General features: G+C 33.4%; 2 protein-coding genes and 2 pseudogenes across 3 annotated transcripts; all 4 read right to left on the bottom strand.

Annotated features, from left to right (window-relative positions):
• Positions 1-282: 282 nt before the first annotated feature.
• LOC127900878 (disease resistance protein RPV1-like) lies at positions 283-24354 on the bottom strand (annotated as a pseudogene).
• LOC102618304 (disease resistance protein RUN1-like) lies at positions 6776-11407 on the bottom strand. Of its 2 annotated transcripts, XM_052436172.1 has the most exons (7): positions 10791-11407; positions 9133-10222; positions 8400-8699; positions 8075-8300; positions 7691-7978; positions 7530-7606; positions 6776-7456 (listed from the first exon to the last, which is right to left on the bottom strand). In XM_052436172.1, the coding sequence occupies exons 1-7, from the start codon at positions 11261-11263 to the stop codon at positions 6944-6946; spliced, it is 2967 nt and encodes a 988-aa protein (XP_052292132.1). In that variant the 5' UTR covers positions 11264-11407; the 3' UTR covers positions 6776-6943. The 2 variants fall into 2 exon arrangements, with proteins under 2 accessions (XP_052292132.1, XP_052292131.1); XM_052436171.1 differs by having other exon boundaries at positions 7691-8300.
• On the bottom strand, positions 12955-16037 carry LOC127900885 (disease resistance protein RPV1-like; annotated as a pseudogene).
• LOC102618976 (disease resistance-like protein CSA1) lies at positions 19605-22183 on the bottom strand. The gene is made up of 4 exons (XM_052436204.1): positions 21271-22183; positions 20545-21172; positions 20384-20460; positions 19605-20311 (listed from the first exon to the last, which is right to left on the bottom strand). The coding sequence occupies exons 1-4, from the start codon at positions 21535-21537 to the stop codon at positions 19799-19801; spliced, it is 1485 nt and encodes a 494-aa protein (XP_052292164.1). The 5' UTR covers positions 21538-22183; the 3' UTR covers positions 19605-19798.
• Positions 24355-25676: the final 1322 nt, after the last annotated feature.

Below are 25676 nucleotides of genomic sequence, written 5' to 3'. Positions count from 1 at the left end.
TGTACATGAGAGTTGATGTAGTGCGCAACGGGATGAGTGGCATGTGTTCATTGGTTGAGATATGGGCCAACAACATACTCTGTAAGAACTCGTTGCGCGTCCTGTAATAATATTCCATGCCGCTGGCAAATGAGTTTTTTCACTAGTTTATAATTCACATGCTCACCTAAGTAGATGTGTTTTGGGTTGCAAAGTCCAATAACAAATCATTGTGGGTGGTGTGTGCAGAGCAAGAAAGAAGGCCAATAGTTTTAATTTTACAATATACATCATGTGCTTTTCATACATTATACTCTTCACCTAATAAGGTAAAGTTCAATACTCTAGTGTGAATTTGTGTTACACGCACCATATCCGTCGAAAGTTATAACATGAATGTTTTGTTCCAAGAACTGATTTTGGCATTTTCTCCTATTATTAATAGTGATTTGAAAAAGGAAAACAATAAAAATACATTCATGAAAATCTCAGTCTTCTTCGTTATAGTTGAAACATCTGCTTGGGTCTTCCATTGAATTCGTAGAGTCTGCAATGCCAAAAAAATGGATCCCACATTTTTTCACTCCGCAACACTCACACTCCAAAGGTGGAAAAACATTAAAGTGGACTGTCTCAGGAAAGCAATTGCATTTCCAAAAACCATTAAAATCCTCTTCATAGAGCAAATAGTATCCCAAATGTAAGTGATCTGATTCTAAATAATTAACTCTTCTCTGAAATAGCCGTGTGTCATGCGGATCACAATCTTTGGTGGTTTCCACTTTGAGCTCACAAGAAAATGAAAACCATCTGCCACAATCTACATGACGGCCTGAAAATCCTAAAATAGCACCAAATGCAAAGCCCAGTACTCTGTTGTTATTGAAGAAATCTGGGGGCATCTCTAACGTAATAAAAGATCCCACACTTTGAAAATTAAACCACCTTGGAATTTCATTCCCAGCTAGTACGTAATGGCCTTCCTTGGGAAAACCTCTCTATACCAAAACATCAAAATTTCAAACCCAAAAAAAAGGTATAAATTGTAAGGAGAAAGAATTAAGACACACCTTTTCCCGTACTTCTTTCCAACGGGCAGGTACCACATGACCCATATATTGAATTCTCAAGGCATCTAGAATAATTTCTGCAGTAGAATTACCTTCCAATTAAAAACTATTGCTCTAGTAAAAAACATTGCCTATGAGATTCAGAACTTAGAGAATAAACCTGTTAATGATTGTGGTGCCGAGTAATGATCGGCATCTAACCATCGTACAAGGAATAGAGGCTTTGGTAAGGATTGAAGCCCCTCACAATAATCTAAGAGGATGTATCGCAACATAAATTGTTGGATAATGCTTTCTGGTATTCTCTCAATATTGGTTTTCAATAGATTCACTACTAATGGCGACGATAACTGGCCAAGCCATTCGGGCAATCTCTGAAGATTTGAGCAACCACGGAGACTAAGAAGTTCAAGAGACTTCAACTTACAGAGGCTGCTTGGGAGACTCTTAAGCCTTTTACAAAGCTTCTCTGCACTATGGTTTGAAGGCAATGACTTCAACGGATATCCATGCCAGTGAAGATATTTCACTTCAGCAAATCTGAGGTCTTGCAAATGAGACACCTTGCATTTGTTCTCCCCATTGAATGATGAACTATAGAATTTTAAAAATCTCAATTTACGCATCTTTACGAAAGTATTGGGATTTATATGGATCTCTTTTACTTTTGACATATCCAAACAGATGCCCTCAATTTTTTCTGTCCCCTAAAAATAAATAGAAAAATCAATAAAGTTAACATCAAATGAAAAATGATATTTATATTCCACTAGTGAATAACACTTCAGCCCCACCAAGACAAATTTTTGGGGCAAGTTTGTCACTCATTCACAATTAAAGGTAGCTTAGTTATTAATTCAACTTTAATTTGTCCTTGTGTGGAGTTTATGTCAGATTGGAGTGGGGTTCTCCATCATTACTCAAATTAAATTTCAATAATTCATGTTTATTGTTATTGCCAGGCAGTTAAACTCTTAATTGCAAATGCACAAAGAAACATAATAGCACAAGTAATACATAACATAAAAATTCTGTATGTGTACTATACAAATTTATATATCAATTATGCTTGAAAACGGTTATGCAAGTTGTCAATCGCATTTATAATTTATTGCTACATCACCTAACCACTATTGTTTTTTTCCGATCATTGTCACTCTTGTATTAGTTCTAAGACTCATTTGTTCGAGCGTAAATAAATATATTCACATCAAGTTTTGAAACACTACAATATTCCAAAATAATAATCCACAACAAGTTGCTTACCGTATTATACGTAAGAACTTCATAGATATCCTCATGATGCCACAATCTACTGCGGTTTTTAGGATTAATTGATTCTTGTCGAACAATTTCCCGACCCAATTCTTGTAGTAAATCAAGCATTGTTATCTTTTTGTGTGAATCAATAGCAATGAGAGACTTATCAACAAGAACACGTATTCCTATTTCTGGGTAGAAGCCACTTGCATTAAGAAATTTCATTACTAGATTTACATGCTCACCTCGAAAGAAACAAGCAACATCAAGGAAAATATTTTTCTCTTTATTGTCCAAACCATCATAACTTATTTTTAATACCTCTAGAATACTTGGATGGAGGATTCTTTGCAATTTATTTATTGCACTTTCCCAGACTTCTTTTTCCCTTTCATATAGAAAGCAGCCCAAAACATTAAGAGCTAAAGGAACACCTTGAGCATAGTTCATTGCCTTACTTGAAAGTTCCTCATAACCAACATCAGGATGGTTTTGTTTGAAGGCATGTCGACAAAAAAGCTCAAGAGCGTGATGATATTCTAATGCCTGCATCTCATATATTTTACTCACCCCCCAATTTCTAAGCACTTGTTTATTTCTGGTGGTTATTATGATTCGACTCACAGGCGTCAACCTATCAAGACTTCCAATTAAAGATTCTAATTGGTTGAAGCAAGTCACATCATCAAAAACAATCAGAACCTTCATGCGGCTGAGCCTTCTAAAATTGAGGTCAATATAAGGAATCACATTTTTATCCTTCAATAAATTTGAAAGAAGCTTTTGTCGTAAGCAAGCTAATCCTCCTGGTCTTTGTGACTCTTCTCTAACATTTTCGAGGAAGCAAGAACATTCAAAATCACCCGAGATTTTGTGGAAAATAGCTCTAGCGATTGCTGTTTTGCCTATACCACTAATGCCCCAAATCCCTAAAGCGTAAACACCTTTCGACTCAACACCTAATAGAGATTCAATTTCATCAACTGTTGATTCCACTCCAACCAGCTGGTTTTTGTTATCACGCGGCTGAAACACTTCATCCAATCTCTTCAAAATGTGATTAACAACGTCATTTGTAAGTTCCGACTCATGCCTAGCAAATACATAAAATTAGCAGCAGTAACTTCAAATTAATAAGAGGAATTTGCATTAAATATGAAATAAGAGAGATTTTCAGTTTTCCTACTGAAATTAATACATACCATACAAGTCTTCAATCTCCCAATGAATTGATAACTCTTAAATTACACGAATATGCGTGAGTTTTTTTTTTTTTAATGGTGCTGTATGAGTGACAGGTTGACATTGCTTAAAAAACAACAGATCACCACAAATTTTGTTAGATATATATTGTAAAATTCTCTTGCTTTTTCTATCAAAATTATTTTATAATTATAGAGCACAAAAGTGAGGAAGTCAAGAAGTCTAGAATTTGATGCTTAAAAATATTTAAAATTGTAGTTTAGCATCTGGAAATTTAACTAAGAGTGCTGCGTGAATTTTATTTATTGTTAAATATTAGTATGAGAAATTAAGGTAACTTTTCAATTTCACCTGATGTTAAGAGAATGATAGCCAGACAAACTGGCTGCTTCCTTCAAAGCTTTCCTCCAAGTCTGCAGCTTCTCAGTATTCTCCTTAAATCTTTCTTCAAGCTTCGAAAATGAAATCCCAAAAGGCCCTGTTTGGTTTCTCGCGTCTGATGGATCAACCCGATAGAAAACCGGAATCACAATCTGTGCATACTCTTTCTTGCACTCGAGGATCTTGACAAGTTCATGGAGACACTATCTGGAAGATGCATACCCTTCTGAGAAGACGATAACTGAAATGGCTGATGCTTCAATTGCATTCACAAGTGACTCCGAAATTTCATCTCCTCTGTTAAGTTGGTCATCAATGAAAGTTTGGATATTTTGTTGACACAGAGCAGAATAGAGATGGCTAGTAAAGTTGTCGCGGGTTTCCTCTCCTCTGAAACTAACAAAAACATCATACTTCTTGCTGTTTTGAGAAGAAGAAGCCATAATCAACAGAGACAGTTGAATTGATTAGAGAGATATTTTGATTCGGATGAAAACAATTATTGAACCAAATGTGCGTGACTCTGTAGAATAAATCGATGCCATGAACCTTCCTTCAAGTTCCGTGATAATTTTTCAATTTCATCTCATTGTCCAACCACCGTCCACTCCACGATGATTGATTAATTCCACTGCTTTGTAGACTTCTAGCTGAAAATTCCGCAAGACCACCATACTTATCAAGACACGGCTTCTGTGCTTTAATGCTCATAACTGCCAGCAATAAGTAGGGTGATATTTTAATTTCATCTCATTGTCCAACCACCGTGCACTCCACGACGTTTGATTAATTCCGCTACTTTGTAGACTTTTAGCTGAAATTCCACATGAACACCATACTTTTCAACACACGGCTTCTGTGCTTTCATCTCATAACTATCGGCAATGAGGGGCTGATATTTTAGTTTTTCTCTCTCAATTTATCTTATCGGTCCTCGTCTCTCAATTAATTGTATTTAGTTTCAAAATTATTCCTTTTTTTGTTTTAGTAGCTCTTATTCATGTTCCTTAGGGTTGATTGTTAAGCATATGAAGTCTAACATTTTAAAAAAAAATTAGTTATTTATTTTTTATAACTTATATATGATCTTCAAACATTTACATTTAAATTAAAAAAGTAATTTTTTTGTGACCTTTGCCAAAATGAGAAAATGTTTGAATGGAAAATAAATACTGTATTCTATGAATATTTCTATACAATATTGTTATTTCCTAAACTATAAAGTCCAATCTCTTTTACTCATTTTGATTTATAAGGACATAAATGTCAAATAACTATGTTTGATATGCTTTTTTATTATAAAAACAAACAAGATGCCACTTAATTTTTAGATATTAAAAAAATAAACATGTTATTGAGACATTTATATTCAAATCCATTTAGATTTCAGTCAAATTCATACTTATTTAATTTTTAGATAAAAATAAACTCTACCTTAATGTCCTTTTAATTCTCTCGAGTAGTGATGAAAATTAATTTTATTTAATTTTTCTATGTTGGATTAGCCTTTAGTTGTATATCATTGTATCCTATCTTTGAAAATCTTTTAAAGTATTTTAAAATTGAGATTATCTACCCAAAAAAAAAAATTAATTTCAACTACTTATGAATTGTTTGACCATAAATTGTATTATATGTCGAAGAACATGTTCAACTGGAAAAAATCGTTGGCTAAATCCTTCGTTAAAAGAAATTTTATAATATATTAGAGATAATACAACCAATTTTAATGCATTCGTTGTAACACACGTGCAAGCTAAAACGGGTCACATGTGGCTAATTGTCAAACTATAGCAAGTTGTTAGCTTAAAGCAAAGCACATTCATGCTTCACCTATGATAATACAACCAATTCTAATGCATGTATTGTGATGCACGTGCAAGCTAAAAGGAGGTACATGTGGGTAATTGTCAAAGCAATAGCAAGCTGTTAGCTTAAAGCAAAGCACGTGCGTGCTTCACCAATAGGATATGTGAGTGGATTATTATTATTACTATTATGTATTCTATAAAGAATTTATGTTTGATAGTATGATTTAGTATAAAGTTATGATTATATGTACGTACATTATATGATTGACTGAGTCATGAGATGTGATTGACAGGCACCATAAGTGTACCCTTCCCCATAGGCTCTACGCATGCGTATTGAGAGTTAAATTACTCGGCCCTTGTGTTGTCTTTAATTCTGTTGAGTATTGAGAGGTTTTTCCCCCTTGTTACTCGCGCGATGATGATCCCAGTGAGTATTGAGAGTTATTTCCCCTGTATATTATTTGGTGCAATTTTGTCATGTATGTATATATGAGTTCATGTTTGCTTTTGTAAAGCGTTCAGTGTAAAGTTATGTCATACAATTATGATGAGCACTAAAGCGCTAATTTATTTTTATATATAATTATATTCATTCATTGAGCCGTAAGCTTACTATTTTCCTATTTACCCCATTCTCTAAGGTTTCCATAGGATTTTGTGTAGTTCAGTTTTTGATCAATTGAGGTTGGGCCACGACACGCATTACTGCACGACTTACATTTTGACCACGTTTATTTTTATATGTATATATCCGAAGTGTATGTATGTACAATGAGATATGAACTATGTAAGTTTTTAATATATTTTTGAATGAGGCACATAGATTATTACATGTTTATAACAAAGGCCAAGGCTAGTGTTAAATATTCATGAATTAAGTATATGTCATGAGCTTTAGATATAAAATTGCATGATTCACCCCAGATCGAACAGGAGGGTTGATAAGCCACGTGCTCTCCTAATTAAATAGATCTGTTCTAGATTGTTGTGTGCACAATGCAGGAAAGAAGGCCAATAATTTTAATTTTACAATACACATCATGTGCTTTTAATACGTTATACTCTTCATATAATAAGGTAAAGTTCAATACTCTAGTGTGAATGTGTGTTACATGCACCAGATCCCTCGAAAGTTATTACATGAATGTTATGTTCCAAGAACTGATTTTGACATCTTCTCCTATTATTAATAGTGATTAGCAAAAGGAAAGAAATAAAAATACATTCATGAAAATCTCAGTCTTCTTCATCATAGTTGAAACATGCGCTTGGATCTTCTATTGAATTCGTAGAATTTAGGAATCGAATTAAATGGATTCCACATTTTTTCACCCCGCAGCACTCACACTCCAAAGATGGAAAAACATTAAATTGGGCTACCTCAGGAATGCAATTGCATTTCCAAAAACTATTAAAATCCTCTTCATAGAACTCATAGTACCCCAAATGTAAGTGATCTGATTCTATATAATTAACTCTGCTTTGAAATATCTGTGTGTCATGCAGACAACAATCTTTGGTGGTTTTCACTTTGAGCTCAAAAGAAAATGAAAACCATCTGCCACAATCTACGTGACGGTCTGAAAATGCTAAAATAGCACTAAATGCAATGCACTGCACTCTACTATTATGGAAGAAATCCGGTGGCATCTCCAAGGTTATAAAAGATCCCACACTTTGGAACATAAACCACTTTGGAATTTCATTTCCAGGCACTACGATATGAACTTTGCCCAAGGAAAAGCCTCTCTGTATCAAAAAATCATTATTTTAGACAAAAACAAATTGTAGAAATTGTAAGCAGAGAGAGTTAAAGACATACATTTTTTCGTTTTTTTTGCCAATCGAGAGCTAGCATATGGTCTATATGCGGAATTCTATGGGTATGTTCAACAATTCCTGCAATAGAATTACTTTGCAATTTAAAATTATTGCTCCGGTAAAAAAACACTACCTATAAGATTCATGACTTAGAGAACAAACCTAAGAATGGTTGCATTGCCAGGCAACCTCGTGCAAGGAATAGAGGACTTGGTAAGGATTGAAGCCTCTCACTATAACTTAAGAGGAGGTATCGCAACACGAAATGTTGGATAATGCTTTCTGGTATTCTCTCAATATTGGTTTCCGTTAGACCCAATGTTATTGGCGAGGATAATTGGCCAAGACATTCGGGCAATCTCTGAAGATTGGAGCAACCATAAAGATTAAGAACTCCGAGAGATTTCAACTTACAGAGGCTGCTTGGGAGACTCTTAAGCCTTTTACAATCTGAAAGGTCCAAGTATTCGAGCCTAAGTAGACTCTCAATTGATGAGGGCAATTCTTTAATTGCAGTCCCCGTTAAAAATAACCAGCTTATATTACCTGATGAGATCTCTGGAAGCCTTTTCAGTTTTGAGCAGCCCGAAAGATCAAGTTTGGTAAGAAATTCCAAGTTAAATATTTCAGATGGAAGACTTTTCAAGCTTTTGCTACCTCTTAGATTCAAGATAACTACCTTGTTCAAACGTGGCATCAACGTGGGATTTGGAGTTTTGGCAATTAGCCTATGGCAGACAGCATGGATTATCTGGTTTAACTTACTATAATGCTGCTTCGTCAGAAATGAGGCCAAGACAAAATCGTTACCACGTATAATAGTTTAAGGTTGTTATTGAAAGATTGCACATATATGACAAGATATGCATACCTTCACACAATCCCAAAGTTGTTCAATGTCATTTTCGGGCACTTCAAATAACACAAGCTTCTCTGCACTAAGGTTTGAGGGGAATGACTTCAACGGATATCCATGCCAGTGAAGATATTTTACTTCAGCAAATCCAGGGTCTTGCAAATAAGACATCTTACATTTGTTCTCTCCATTGAATGATGAACTATAGAACTTTAAAAATCTCAATTTAGGCATCTTTGTGAAAGTACTGGGATTTAGACGGAACTCTTTTACTTTTGACATATCCAAACAGATGCCCTCAATTTTTTCTGTCCCCTAAAAATAAATAAAAAAGCAAAAAAGTTAAAATCAAATGAAAGATATGTGTATTCCACCAATGAATCGCACTTCAACCCCACCAAGTCAAATTTTTGGGACAATTTTCTCACTAATTCACAATTAGAGGTAGCTTATAGTAATTGCTAGACAGTTAAACTTTTAATTGCAAATGCACAAAGAAACTTAATAACACAAGTAATACTTAATATAAAAATTCCGTCTGTGTACTATACAAATTGGCATATCAATTATGCTTGCAAACGATTATGCAGGTTGTCATGGCATTTATAATTTATTGCTACGTCATCTAACCGCTATGGTTTTTTCTAATCATTGTCGCTCTACTATTAATTCTAAGACTCATCAGTTCGAGCATATATAAATAAATGCTAGAATATTTCAAAATAATTATCCACAACAAACTGCTTACCGTGTTATATGTAAGAACTTCATAGATATCCTCATGATGCCACAACCTACTGCGGTTTCCAGGATTAATTGATTCTTGTCGAACAATTTCCCTACCCAACTCTTGTAGTAAATCATGCATTCTTATCTTGTTGTACGAACCAACAACAATGAGAGATTTATCAACAAGAACACTTATTCCTATTTCTGGGTAGAAACCGCTTGCATTATGGAATTTCATTACTAGATTTACATGCTCACCTTGAAAGAAACAAGAAACATCAAGGAAAATATTTTTCTCCTTATCGTCCAAACTATCGTAACTTATTTTTAATACCTCTAGGATACTTGGATGGAGGATTCTTTGCAATTTATTTATTGCACTTTCCCAGACTTCCTTTTCTCTTTCATATAGAAAGCAACCCAAAACTTTAATAGCTAAAGGAACACCTTGAGCATATTTCATTACCTTGCTTGAAAATTCCTCGTAACCAACGTCAGGATGGTTTTGTTTGAAGGCATGTCGACTGAAAAGCTCAAGAGCGTGATGATATTCTAATGCCTCCATATCATATATTTTATTAACCCCCCAATTTCTAAGCACTTGTTTATTTCTGGTGGTTATAATGATTCGACTCACAGGCGTCAGCCAATCAAGACTTTCGATTAAAGATTCCAATTGGTTGAAGCAAGTCACATCATCAAAAACAATCAGAGCCTTCATGCGGCTGAGCCTTCTAAAATTGAGACCAATATCAAGACTCACATTTTTATCTTTCAATAAATTTGAAAGAAGTTTTTGTCGCAAGCAAGCTAATCCTCCCGGTTTTTGTGACTCTTCTCTAACATTTTCAAGGAAGCAAGAACCTTCAAAATCGCTAGAGATTTTGTCGAAAGTAGCTCTAGCGATTGTTGTTTTGCCTATACCACCAATGCCCCAAATCCCTAAAGCGTAAACATCTTTCGACTGAACACCTAATAGAGATTCAATTTCCTCAACTCTTGATTCTACTCCAACCAGCTGGTTTTTGTTATCATTCCGCCGAAAAACTTGATCCAGCAGTCTCTTTAAAATGTGATTAACAACTTCGTTTATAAGTTCCGATTCAGGCCTACCAAATACATAAAATTAGCAGCAGTAACTTCAAATAGAAGGGATTTGCATAAACTATGAAATAAAGGAGATTGCTAGTTTTCCAATTGAAATTAATATATACCACTTATTTTTTTTCATAAGGATAATATTGCAAAGTGATGGTACCAGGAGAGTTATTAAATATTGTAAAAATAGTCGGAATAAGCGGTATATATTGATTTGAGTAAGGAAATTTACAATCTCCCTATAAATTAATAACTCTTTAATTACAGGGATATGTTATATGTGGAAGAGATTTTTTTTTCCTAATGGTATATGAGTAAGAGATTGAAATTGATTAAAAAACGACAGAACACCATTAATTTTGTTAAAATATATTGTAAACTTCTGGAGCTTTTATTATTAATTCTGCAAAAATTCTTTTATAGGAGTTCAAAAGTGGGGAAGTTCAAGAAGTCTAGAATTTGATGCCTGAAAAAATTTAAAGTGTCGTTTAGCATCTGGAAAGTTTAACTAAGAGTGCTGCGTGAATTTTATGTACAGTGTTGAATATTAGTATGCGAAATTAAGAGTAACTTTTTCACCTGATGCTCTGAGAAGGAAAGCCAGACAAAGTGGCTGCTTCCTTCAAAGCATTCCTCCAAGTTTGCAGCTTCTTTGAATTCTCCTTTACTCTTTCTTCAAGCTTCGAAAATGAATCCCCAAAACTCCCAGTTTGGTTTCTCACGTCTGATGGATCAACCCGATAGAAAACCGGAATCAGAATCTGTGCATACTCTTTCTTGCACTCGAGGATCTTTACAAGTTCATCGAGACACCATCTGGAAGAAGCGTATGATTCAGAGAAAATAATAACTGAAATGGCTGATGCTTCAATTGCGTTCACAAGAGACTCTGAAATTTCATCTCCTCTGTTGAGCTGGTCATCAATGAAAGTTTGGATATTTTGTCGAGACAGAGCTGAATAGAGATGGCTAGTAAAGTTGTCACGGGTGTCCTCTCCTCTGAAACTAACAAAAACATCATATTTCTTGTTGTTTCGAGAAGAAGAGGCCATAATTAACAGAAACAGTTGGATTGATTAGGGAGATATTTTGATGGGAGGAAAACAATTATTGAATCCAATGTGCGTGACTCTGTAGAATAAATCGATGCTATGAACCTCCCTTGAAGTTCGGTGATAATTTTTCAACATCTCATTGTCCAAGCACCGTGGGCTGTACGATGACTGAATTTAATTTGTGGACTTTTTGCTGAAATTTCCACATGAACGCCATACTTTCAACACACGGCTTCTGTGCTTTCACACTCACAAGTCATAACTATCAGCAACGACCAGGGAGATATTTTAATTTTTATCGCTCAATTTATCGTATCAGTCCTCGTCTCTCAGTTAATTGTATTTAATTTTGAAAATTATCTTATTTATCATTTTTGTTTAAAACAAAAGCTACCTAACCTTTTTTTCCCTTAATGTTGCTTGTTTATTTATTTATTTGTTTTTTGGGGAACTTATGTCTAAGTTTTAGATATTTACATTTGAATACAAAAAGTGAATTTTGTGACTTTTATCAAAATGAAAACATATATTGAATGGAAAGTAAATACTATATCTTAAAGATATTTCTATTAAATATAGTTATTTCTTAAACTATAAAGTTTAATCCATTTATTCATTTTGACTTAAAAGGACAAAAATGTCAAATAACCATGTTTATTTTTTAAAAAATTATAAAAAAAATAAGATGTCACTTAATTTTCAGATATTAAAAAAAATAAACATATTATTTAGACATTTATGTTAAGACTTCACCCAAATTCAAGCCTATTCAAATTTTAAATTAAAAAAATGCTACCTTAGTACTCTTTGAGTCTCTCGAGTAGTGATGAAAATTAATTTTATTTGATTTTCTATGTTGGACTAGGTTCAATTGTATATTATTGTATCTTATGTTCGAAAATCTTTTAAACTATTTTGAAAATCGATATTATCTACGAAACAAACATTTTATTTCAACTACTTTTGACTTATTTGACCCATAAATTAAATAATGGATGGTGCGTTCGGTTAGTTTCTCAATAAAATAGATCTAGAAACTGATGTAGTTCAAAAAGGCATCTTTTGTTATCACACTAGTAGCAGAAGTAAATATGTGAAATAAAATATTGGAAATATATTCGTGGGGAATAATAATTGTGGAAAATATAATTGATGAAACTTTATAGGTACAAAGAATAATAATCATAATAGTAAACTGTATGAATTAACAGTGCTGCGAGACACAATATTGTTTTCCTCAAGACGTTATTTACTCCCTCTTCCAATTGAGTGATATACATAAGTTACGCAAATATGCCTCCATGATATAATGAAGTGCTTGTGTTTATTTGCCTGTATTATGCACTAACAAAAGCAAACCTAAATGTCCTTGTATGTTGTAAGCTTATGAAAAATTAATATATTGTTCCTGCAAAAAATAATATATTAAGGATTTGATGCATAAAATGTAGATGTATTATGCAGAAATTTGTTTTAGGAAAGAGGGGTTAAAATAAAAAAAGAAAAAAAAGAGTGGTGCAAGAAGATATATGGATCACGAAATGGCGTAACTTCTATTTATAGAAAATGTTGCGATTTTTATTTATAGATAATCATGTGCTCCTTCATTTAGGTTGTCTTTTTACTTTTATTTATAGGTAATGTTCTATGCTCTAGTGTGAATTTGTGTTGCTTGCACCAAATCCCTCGAAGGTAATACAAATTGACATTATAAACTATCCTTACAAAGAATTATACAAGTTGTCACGGCATTTATAACCACCATTGTTTTTTTCTAATCATTGTCACTCTTCTATTAATTCTAGATTCATCAATTCGAGAGTATATAAATATATCCATATCAAGTTTGTAAATGCTAGAATATTCCAAAGTAATAGGCAAGAGGAAGTGTTGATGATCAACAGCAACAACAACAACAACAACAAAGATCAGCAATCTCACAATAATAACATCGTAAAAGGCAAACGAACCAAACGCCAGCGCCCTCAATCTCCGGTCCCTTTCGTTGTCAATGGTACCATTCACGATAATACAAATCTTTCGTCATCACCGGCGGTGAGCTCAGCGGAGGAATTTTTCGACAGCACGGAGGAAGACGAGGACATGGCCAATTGTCTCATTCTGCTAGCTCAATGCAAATCAACAAGAGAGTCACCACCAAAGCCAAAGCCAGCCCATTATGATATTCACGAACAGGAAGAAATTGCACAATTACAGATAAACAACAACGTCAACAACAGTGGTATGAAATTTAACAGCAGGAGATTTCTTGAAGCTCCGGTTACGGGTACGGGCACCGGCAAGGGCGGGTGTTATGTTTACGAGTGCAAGACTTGCAACAGAACGTTCCCTTCGTTTCAAGCACTCGGCGGTCACAGAGCGAGTCACAAGAAACCGAAGGCCATGCTGATGAATGATGATAGGTTATCCCTAAAGTCACAACATCAACAGCAACAGCAACAGCAGTTTCTCGTTTCGAAATCGGATGATGAGGAAGAAGATGGCAATTTCCGAAACATTTCGTCTCTTTCTTTGCAACTAAGTAATAACAATAGGAGTAATAATAATAATAATAATAATGGCAGCTTTTATAGCGGCAACATCAACAACGGCGTCGTGAAGGGCAACAGCAGCAAGGTTCATGATGCCACAATCAACTGCGGCTTCCAGGATCATTTGATTCTTGACTGACAATATCCCTACCCAATTCATGTAGCAATCATGCATAGTTATCTTGTTGTTATTTGATATGACAATAAGAGACTTATCAACGAGAACACTTATTCCTATTTCTGGGTAGAAGCCGCTTGCATTAAGGAATTTCATTGCTAGATTTACATGCTCACCTTGAAAGAAACAAGCAACATCAAGGAAAATATTTTTTTCTTTATCGTCCAAACCATCATAACTTATTTTTAATACCTCTAGAATACTTGGATGGAGGATTCTTTGCAATTTATCTATTGCACTTTCCCAGACTTCTTTTTCCCTTTTATATAGAAAGCAACCCAAAACTTTAAGAGCTAACGGAACACCCTGAGCATATTTCATTACTTTGCTTGAAAGTTCCTCATAACCAACATCAGGATGGTTTTGTTTGAAGGCATGTCGACTAAAGATCTCAAGAGCGTGATGATATTCTAATGCCTCCATCTCATATATTTTACTCACCCCCCAATTTCTAAGCACTTGTTTATTTCTGGTGGTTATTATGATTCGACTCACAGGCGTCAACCGATCAAGGCTTCCAATTAAAGAGTCCAATTGGCTGAAGCAAGTCACATCATCAAAAACAATCAGAACCTTCATGCGGCTGAGCCTTCGAAAATTGAGGCCAATATCAAGAATCACATTTTTATCCTTCAATAAATTTGAAAGAAGTTTCTTTTGCAAGCAAGCTAATCCTCCCTGTCTTTGTGACATTTTCAAGGAAGCAAGAACCTTCAAAATCACCAGAGATTTTGTCGAAAGTAGCTCTAGCGATTGTTGTTTTGCCTATGCCACCAATGCCCCAAATCCCTAAAGCGTAAACATCTTTCGACTCAACACTTAGTAGAGATTCAATTTCCTCAACTCTTGATTCTACTCCAACCAGCTGGCTTTTGTTATCACGCGGCCGAAACACTTCTTCCAGCAGTCTCTTCAAAATGTGATTAACAACTTCGTTTATAAGTTCTGATTCAGGCCTGCCAAATACATAAAATTAGCAGCAGTAACTTCAAATATGAGGGATTTGCATCAAATATGAAATAAGGGAGATTGCTAGTTTTCCAATTGAAATTAATATATACCACTACAATCTCCCTATAAATTAATAACTCTTAAATTATAGGAATATGTGTGACTTTTTTTTTTCTGATGGAGGTATGTGAGGTTGAAATTGCTTAAAAACGACATACCACCATTAATTTTGTTAAATATATTGTAAAATTAAAGGCTTTTATTATTAATTCTGTCAAAATTCTTTCATATATAATTATTGGGGTTCAAAAGTTGGGAAGTCAAGAAGCCTAGAATTTGATACCTAAAAAAATTTAAAATTGTAGTTTAGCATCCGGAAATTTGTCAAAGAGTGCTGCATGAATTTTATTTACAGTGTTAAATATTAGCATAAGAAATTAAAAGTAACTTTTCACCTGATGCTACGATAATGAAATCCAGACAAACCAGCCGCTTCTCTCAATCCCTTCCTCCATGTATGCAGCTTCTCCGAATTTTGCTCGAATCTTTCTTCAAGCTTTGAAAATGAATCCCCAAAACTCCCTGTTTGGTTTCTCACGTCTGATGGATCAACGCGATAGAAAACCGGTAACACAATCTGTGCATACTCTTTCTTGCACTTGAGAATCTCCGCAAGTTCATCAAGACACCATCTGGAAGAAGCGTAGTCTTCAGAGAAAATGATAACTGAAATGGCTGATGCTTTAATCGCTTTCACAAGTGACTCTGAAATTTTATATCCTCTGTTAAGTGGGTCATCAATGAAAGTTTGGATATTTTGTCGAGACAGGGCTGAATAGAGATGACTAATAAAGTTCTAGCGGGTGTCTTCTCCTCTAAAACTAACAAAAACGTCATACTTCTTGTTGTTTCGAGAAAAAGAAGCCATAATCAACAGGAGCAGTTGAATTGATTAGAGAGAGATTGTGATCAGATGAAAACAATTACTAAGCCAAAATGAGGGTGACTCTGCAGCATATATTGACCTGATATCTCATTTTCCAAGCTTCCTGGACAATGATCCATGGAATATTCAAGGGTTATTGAAATGCCCACCTAATTTTTTGACTTGGCAGATTTTTTCAGCTGAAATTATAAACACGGCGTTATGAGTTAAGACTATTGGCACTCTTCCGTTACTTTCGTAGAAATCCTGCTCTATGTTATGAGTTAGACACGGCGTTTTGAGTAGGACTATTGGCACTCTTCCTTGAAGTTTTCGTTATAATTTTTCAATTTCATCTCATTGTCCAAGCACCGTGCACTGCACGATAATTTCACTGCTTTTTAGACTTTTAGCTGAAATTTCCCCATGAACACCATAGTTTTCAACACATGGCTTTTGTCCTTTTAATTCTCAAATTGAGTGGGTCATGACTATCAACCATTAGTAGTAGGTTGATATTTTAATTTTTGCCCCCCAATTTTTCTTGTCAGTCATCATCTCTCCATTAATTGCATTTAATTTTAAAATTATCCTTATTTATCATTTTTGTTTTAATAATTCTTATTCATATTCCTTCGGGTTATTTGTTAAACGTGTGAAGTCTAATTTTCTTTTTTAAGTAAACTTTTGTAACTTTTGTCTAATATATGAAAATTTCTCAATAGAAAGTAAATGCTATGCCCCAAAACTATCTCTATTAAATATAGTTATTTCCTAAATTGTAAAATATAATCCCTTTGTTCGTTTTGAATAAAAAATCTGATTTAATTCAAAAAGCGTCTTTTGAATTATAGTGTCATTACTCAAAGGAAAATAATTCCAAAATTCTTAACAAATATGTATTTTTTTAGTTATTATTTTTAATAATTTAAATTTTTTTATATGTTAATAATTTTATTTGGCCCATGTTTTTCACCTCATTCTCTGATAAATTTTAGTAGAGTGAAGAATTGAAGATCAAGAATCCTCAAATGAAGATCAATTTTTCTATCCACATCCTGTTACACATTTATCTTTTTTATAATAGATTCTTACATGTAATTTTAGAATGGAAAAAGGCTTCCCTACCACCACCTGCACATATGCCTTCTTTTTATGGGCAATTATCAAATTAATCCTTACTAAATTTTTTGTTGGCTAATGATATCTCCAAATCCACCCCATTTTTAAAAAATAATTACAAAAAGTACAAATTATTTTTAAAAAAATTAAATAAAAAAGAACTTTGGAGAACAAATTAACAAATCTATCTTAATTTACTTTTTGTGACTTAAATGTTTTTTATTATGTTTGATCATAAAGATTGCTTTGACATAAGTCTAAATTGATTATTTTATCCTTATAAGGTAAAACTAATTCTTTAACTTCAATATTTTCAAATTTTAGACCAAATTCATTATTTTTAATACTACTTTATTAGTATGATTATAAAACATTAATTAAACAAACATAATGTCTCTATGGCACAATACTCATGTAAATTATTAGCTTGTCAAATTTATATCATTTATTTGTAAGGTAGTGAAAATAATAATTAGATTTCATTTTAAAATATTAGTTCACATAATTAAATACATAAATTATTAGATACAATAACTCATGTTTGTTAGGCAATTTGTTCATTTTATATCATAATAATAAAATAGAAAAATAAAATTTATATAAGAGTTTATGATCAAATAGAGTCAAAGAAATCTAAGAAGAAAGGTAATAGAAGGATTTAATTGATTAACTATACAAAATTTTTATGAATTTGTATTTTTTAAAAATATTGTGAATTCATTATAATTATTTTGTAAAAGTGGTGTGAATTTACAAAAATAATGGGATGGAAATATCCCTACCCCTTTTTTTTTGTTTCTTTCCTTTGAAGCTAAAGATTCAACACTTAGTGAAGACACCACGTACGTGTTGCCCACAAAGATTCCAGAGAGGACATTTGCCGCCACTGAATTTTTGAAATTTTTTTTACTATGTTTTTAATGAATAAAATGTATGACAAATGATATTTTATTTTAATTGTGTTATATAACATGCGAATTTTCTCTTGTCTGTATTCAGTCCATTGTTCATTATCCTAAAACACTAGAGTCAAAACTAAAAAACACTATGATGTGTATATATTGGTGCTGCTGGTAAAGACTGAGGAGCAATTTACTGTCTATGCAAATAATGAATCTGTGGATGAAACGCTAGTAGGCATTAATATTCTGCACTTATGTGCCATTTAAATTTCTTACAGAAATGGCCACTCATAATTCATGAATTGACACCAAAACTACAGATCATACGAGAAGCCGCCACTGATGAAGGGGCACTTGATGCATTTGTTTTGATCGTGACAGGCCCATCAGGGCTGAACCCAGTGCAATTGATGCCATCAATCTCTATACCTGTACTAGTTTTATGGGGTGATGAGGATCCATTCACACCCGTCGATGGACCTGTTGGTAAATACTTCTCATCTCTGCCTTCTCAACTCTCAAATGTGAAGTTAATTGTATTGGAAGAAGTAGGACATTGTCCGGATGACGACAGACCTGACTAGGTCCACGAAAAGCTGCTTCCTTAATTGGTTGGCTGAAACATCTCATTGCTGAGGAATTTACTTTCTTATCAACAAGTTTTGATAAGCATTATATATCATTCCTATTGTAAAATGACAAACAATTCTAGTATTTACATTGTATATATCAATTCTTATTCAACTGCTTGAATATCTTTTGGCACCGAAAGGAATGTAGGAGATACTAATCCCTGACGTGTTGCAGAAGCTCCAAATTGATTCAAGAAATGTACCAAATAATTCAATGAAAAGTCTAACTCGCTTCAAAAAGTCAAATTCAGCACAATCTATATTGCTCATGTTAATGATATGTGAATGAAAGGATTCAATTTTTTACATGAAAAAGATACAGCAATCTAAAGAATAGAGAACGGTGATTTAGTAATTTACATTGCTCATGTTAATAGGATTCAATTTTTCACATGGAAAAAATAAAATAATCTCAATAGAAATATAAGTTCACGGGCATCTTTAATCCTTTCCTTACAGGTCAGTTTTTTAAATGTAAATTCTAGCCATATGACGATACCATGTTAACTATGGAATCAAATGCACCATTCCGATAATGGAATTGTTATAGATACTTGAAAAAGTGCATACATGTTTAAGCAAATGGATTCACAACACAAATGAGTTGAGTCAATCCTGTTCTTTCTTTTTTTTTTTTAAATCAGTATACAAATATATTTCTTAAAATATATAAGATTTGATGGTGTTTTAACTGTTCCCTCTTTATGGCTTTTGCTTCCACATGATGAAACTTTCCCATATACAACAATTTAGATTTAAGAAAGTAGAAAATTTTCAAATGTGATTGTGTTATGTACATGAGAGTTGATACAGTGCGCCAACGGGGTGAGTGACATACTTTCATTGATAGAGATATGGGCCCACAACATAGCTCCACCAATAAGAACTTGCTGCGCGTCCTGAAATATCCCACATCGCTAGCGAGTTTTTTTACTGGTTTATAAGTTACGTGCTCTCCTAACTAAGCAGATGTGTTTTGGGTTGCAAAGCTCAATAACAAAATCGTCATGGGTTGTGTGCGTAAAGTAGGAAAGAAGGCCAATAATTTTAATTTTACAATATACATCATATGCTTTTCATACAAATTACAATGTACTCTTCATCTAATAAGGTAAAGTTCAATACTCTAGTGTGAATTTGTGTTACATGCACCAGATCCCTCGAAAGTTATTACATGAATGTTTTGTTCCAAGAACCGATTTTGACATTTTCTCCTATTATTAATAGTGATTAGAAAAAGGAAAGCAATAAAAATACATTCATGAAAATCTCAGTCTTCTTCGTTATAGTTGAAACATGTGCTTGGATCTTCCATTGAATTCGTAGAGTCTGGGAAGCAAACAAAATGGATCCCACATTTTTTCACCCCACAGCACTCACACTTCAAAGTCGGAAAAACATTAAAGTGGACTGCCTCAGGAATGGAATTGCATTTCCAAAAACCATTAAAATCCTCTTCACAAAACAAATAGTACCCAAAATGTAAGTGGTCTGATTCTACATAATTAACTCTGCTCTGAAATAACCGTGTGTCATGCAGATCACAATCTTTGGTGGTTTTCACTTTGAGCTCACAAGAAAATGAAAACCATCTGCCACAATCTACATGACGATCTGAAAATGCTAAAATAGCACTAAATGCAAAGCCCAGTACTCTGTTGTTATTGAAGCAATCTGGGGGCATCTCCAAGGTTATAAAAGATCCCACACTTTGAAAATTAAACCACCTTGGAATTTCATTCCCAGCTAGTACAACATGACTTTTTTCCATGGGAAAACCTCTCTGCACCAAAAAATCATAATTTTAAACAAAAAAAAATGTTGTATAAAGTAAGGAGAGAGAGTTAAGACACACCTTTTCCCGTACTTCTTTCCAACGGGCAGCTACCACATGGCCCATATGCTCAGTTCTCTGAGAATCTTCAATAATTCCTGCAGTAGAATTACCTTCCAATTTAAAATTATTGCTTTGGTCAAAAAACACTGCTTATAAGATTCAGAACTTAGAGAATAAACCTATTAATGATTGCAGTATCGGGCAATGATCGGCATCTAACCATCGTACAAGGAATGGAGGCTTTGGTAAGGATTCGTGATGCCTCTCACAATAAGTTAAAAGGAGGCATCGCAACACAAAAAGTTGGATAATGCTTTCTGGTATCTTCTCAATATTGGTTTTCACTAGATTCAATACTATTGGCGACGATAACTGGCCAAGACGTTCAGGCAATCTCTGAAGATTTGAGCAACCACGGAGATTAAGAACTCCAAGAGATTTCAACTTACATAGGCTGCTTGGGAGACTCTTAAGCATTTTACAATCTGAAAGGTCCAGCCACGAAAGCCTAAGTAGAAGCTCAAATGATGAGGGCAGTTCTTCAATTGCAGTTCCACTTAAATATAGCCGGCTTATGTTACCAGATGAGATGTCTGGAAGCCTCTTCAGTTTTGAACAACCCGAAAGATCAAGTTCGATAAGAAATTCCAAATTAAATATCCTAGCTGGAAGACTTTTCAGGCTTTTGCTACCTCTTAGATTCAAGGCAACTAGCTTGTTCGGATGTGGAATCAACGTGGGGCTTGGAATTTTGGCAATTAGCTTCTTGCAGGCAGCATGGATTATCTGGTTTAACTTACCATGACGCTGCTCGATCAAAAAGAAGCCAACACAAAATCATTACCATGTATGATAATTTTACGTTATTATTGAAAGATTGCACATATATATCAAGATATACATACCTTCACACCATCGCAAAGTTGTTCAATGTCACTACCAGGCAGTTCAAGAAACAAAAGCTTCTCTGCATTAAGGTTTGAAGGCAATGACTTCAACGGGTATCCATGCCAGTAAAAATACTTCACTTCAGCAAATCCGGGGTCTTGCAAATAAGACACCTTACATTTGTTCTCTCCAATGAATGATGAGCTATAGAATTTTAAAAATCTCAACTTACGCATCTTTGTGAAAGTATTGGGATTTAGATGGATATCTTTAACTTTTGACATATCCAAACAAATGCCCTCAATTTTTTCTGTCCCCTAAAATTTAATTTAAAAAAAAAGAATAAAATTAAAATTAAATGAAAAATTATATGTATATTCCACCAATGAATCGCACCTCAACCCAACCAAGACAAATTTTTGGGGCAAGTTTGTCATTAATTCACGATTAGAGGTAGCTTAGTTATTAATTCAACGTTTATTTATTCTTGAGTAGAGTTGAGGTGGGATAGGAGTGGGGCTCTCTGCCATTACAGGAATCAAATTTTAATAATCCATGTTTATGGTTATTGCTCGGCAGCTAAACTCTTAATTGCAAATGCACAAAGAAACATAATATCACACGTAATATTTAACATAAAAATTCTGTATGTATAGTATACAAGTTGATATATAAATTAGGCTTACAAACGATCACACAAGTTGTCATGGCATTTATAATTTATTGTTACTTCATTTAACCATTATTGTTTTTTTTTCCTAATCATTGTCACACTGCTATTAATTCCAAGGCTCATCGGTTTGAGCGCGTATATATATATATATATATTATATCAAGTTTGTAAAGGCTATAATATTCCAAACCAATAATCCACAACAAAATGATTACCGTATTATGTGTAAGAACTTCATAGGTATCCTCATGATGCCACAGCCTACTGCGGTTTTCAGGATTAATTGATTTTTGTCGAACAATTTCCCGACCTAATTTTTGTAGTAAATCATGCATTGTTATCTTGCTGTATGAATCAATAACAATGAGAGATTTATCGACGAGAACACTTATTCCTATTTCTGGGTAGAAACCGCTTGCATTAAAGAATTTCATTACCAGATTTACACCCTCGCCTTGAAAGAAACAAGCAACATCAAGGAAAATATTTTTCTCCTTATCGTCCAAACCATCGTAACTTATTTTTAATACCTCTAGGATACTTGGGTGGAGGATACTTTGCAATTTATTTATTGCACTTTCCCAGACTTCTTTTTCCCTTTTATATAGAAAGCAACCCAAAACTTTAATAGCTAAAGGAACACCTTGAGCATACTTCATTACCTTGCTTGAAAGTTTCTCGTAACCAACATCAGGATGGTTTCGTTTGAAGGCATGTCGACTAAAAAGCTCAAGAGCGTGATGATACTCTAATGGCCCCATCTCATATATTTTCCTCACCCCCCAATTTCTAAGCACTTGTTTATTTCTGGTGGTTATTATGATTCGACACACAGGCGTCAACCCATCAAGACTTCCAATTAAAGATTCCAATTGGCTGAAGCAAGTCACATCATCAAAAACAATCAGAACCTTCATGCGGCTGAGCCTTCGAAAATTGAGGCCAATATCAAGAATCACATTTTTATCCTTTAAAAAATTTGAAAGAAGTTTTTGTCGCAGGCAAGCTAATCCTCCCGGACTTTGTAATTCTCCTCTAACATTTTCAAGGAAGCAAGAACCTTCAAAATCACCCGAGATTTTGTCGAAAATAGCTCTAGCAATTGTTGTTTTGCCTATACCACCAATGCCCCAAATCCCTAAAGCCCAAAAATCTTTCGACTCAACACCTAAAAGAGATTCAATTTTCTCAACTGTTGATTCTACTCCAACCAGCTGGTTGTTGTTATCACCCGGCCGAAACACTTCATCCAATCTCTTCAAAATGTGATTAACAACTTCATTTATAAGTTCCGACTCACGCCTAGAAAATACATAAAATTAGCCGCGGTAACTTCAAATTAATTAATAGGAGGAATTTGTATTAAATATGAAATAAGGTAGATTGTTAGTTTTCCTATTGAAATTAATATATATCACTATAAGTCTACAATCTCACAATAAATTGATAACTCTTGAGTTACAGGAATATGTGTGATTTTTTTGTTAATGGTGGTATATGAGTGAGAGGTTGAAATTGCTTGAAAAACTACAGAGCACCACTAATTTTGCTATATAAAAATTGTAAAATTCTCGCGCTTTGATTATTAATTATGTCAAAATTATTTTATATGAGCACAAAAGTGGGGAAGTCAGGAAGTCTAGAATTTGATGCTTAAAAATTTTTAAAATTGTAGTTTAGCATCCGGAAATTAGTATGAGAAATTAAAGGTTTAACTTTTCACCTGATGTTAGGAGAATGAAATCCACACAAACTTGCTGCTTCCTCCAAAGCATTCCTCCAACTCTGCAGCTTCTCAGTATTCTCCTTTAATCTTTCTTCAAGCTTCGAAAATGAATCTCCAAAACTCCCAGTTTGGTTTCTCACGTCTGATGGATCAACCCGATAGAAAACCGGAATCACAATCTGTGCATACTCCTTCTTGCACTCGAGGATCTTTACAAGTTCATCGAGACACCATCTGGAAGATGCATACCCTTCTGAGAAGACGATAACTGAAATGGCTGATGCTTCAATTGCATTCACAAGTGACTCTGAAATTTCATCTCCTCTGTTAAGTTGGTGATCAATGAAAGTTTGGATATTTTGTCGACACAGAGCAGAATAGAGATGGCTAGTAAAGTTGTCGCGGGTTTACTCTCCTCTGAAACTAACAAAAACATCATACTTCTTGTTGTTTCGAGAAGAAGAAGCCATAATCAACAGAAACAGTTGAATTGATGAGAGAGAGATTTTGATTCGGATGAAAACAATTATTGAACCAAATGTGCGTGACTCTGTAGAATAAATCGATGCCATGCCCCTTCCTTCAATTTCTGTGATAATTTTTCAATTTCATCTCATTGTCCAACCACCGTGCACTCCACAATGATTGGCAGTGTTTACTTTCTGGAGTGAGAGTGAGGAGTGTGGATTCCTCCCACTCCAGTGTTTACTTCAACAAAATAGAGAGGGATTGGGAATCTCATTCCATGACCTCACCCATTTTTGGAGTGGAGAGTGGGAGTGGGACTCCCATGGGGAGAGGTGGGAGTGGGAATCCACTCACGTCTCTCCATTTTCTACCCTTTGTTTTTAATTTAATTTTATAAAATAAAATAATTTATAATTATATTTATTTAAATAATATTATTATATTTAACTAAATAATAATTTACATTGATTATAAGTTAAAATTACTTAAAAATAATATTATTATATTAATAGAGAATTAATAAATATATGCTGTCTTTATTTAATAATATAATATTATTATATTTATTTTAAAAATAATAGTACTATATTTATTTAATATTAATAATTAATAATAATAAATATTTTATTCTAAGAAAATATTAATTTTGTACTAAATAATATTATATTAATAAATTTAATATAATTATATAAAATAAAATAATGTTTCATGTTATATTTACCCTTCTTTTTATTAAATTTACTATAACTATATTTAATAAATATTTAAATAATATTATTATATTTAACTAAATAATAATTGGGTTTGATTCTAAGTTTAATTTACTTTAAAATAATATTATTATATTAATAGAGAATTAATAATATTACTATATACAATCTTTATTTGAAAATATAATATTATTATATTTATTTAAAAATAATAGTATTATATTTATTTAATATTAATAATTAATACTAATAAATAGTTTATTCTAAGAAAATATTAATTTCATACTATGTTAATAGTAAAAATATTTCATTTATATTGCCCTTATCAACAATTTTTAATTTATATAATTAAAATTAAAAAAATTGATGTTCATAATTAAGAATATTAATAATTATTATAAATTTACAAATATAATAAAATAAAAGTTTATTCATTAAATATATTTTTTATTAACTTTGTAATTAAAAACTATAATTCTTTACATAAGGATAAAATTATAATTTGAAACTATTTACTCCCAATCCAAGGCAAAGTAAATACATAACTTAGATTCTGATCTCCATTCCATGCTTCTATTCCAGTGCAAATAAACAACCTACTCCCACTCCCACTCCACACTCCCAATCATAGAATTCTCACTCCTCAGAATTCCCACTCCAATCCAAAAAGTAAACGCTACCTGATTAATTCAACTGCCTTGTAGACTTTTAGCTGAAAATTCCACACGAACACCATACTTTTCAACACACGTGCTTCTGTGCTTTAATGCTCATAACTGCCAGCAATAAGTAGGGTGATATTTTAATTTTTATCTCTGAATTTATCTTATCCGTCCTCATCTCTCA

Source organism: Citrus sinensis, chromosome 3, assembly GCF_022201045.2.
Source record: "Citrus sinensis cultivar Valencia sweet orange chromosome 3, DVS_A1.0, whole genome shotgun sequence".
Taxonomy (NCBI): Eukaryota; Viridiplantae; Streptophyta; class Magnoliopsida; order Sapindales; family Rutaceae; genus Citrus; species Citrus sinensis.
The sequence above is the reverse complement of the archived record's forward strand: the minus strand, read 5'-3'. Positions and strand labels throughout refer to the sequence as shown.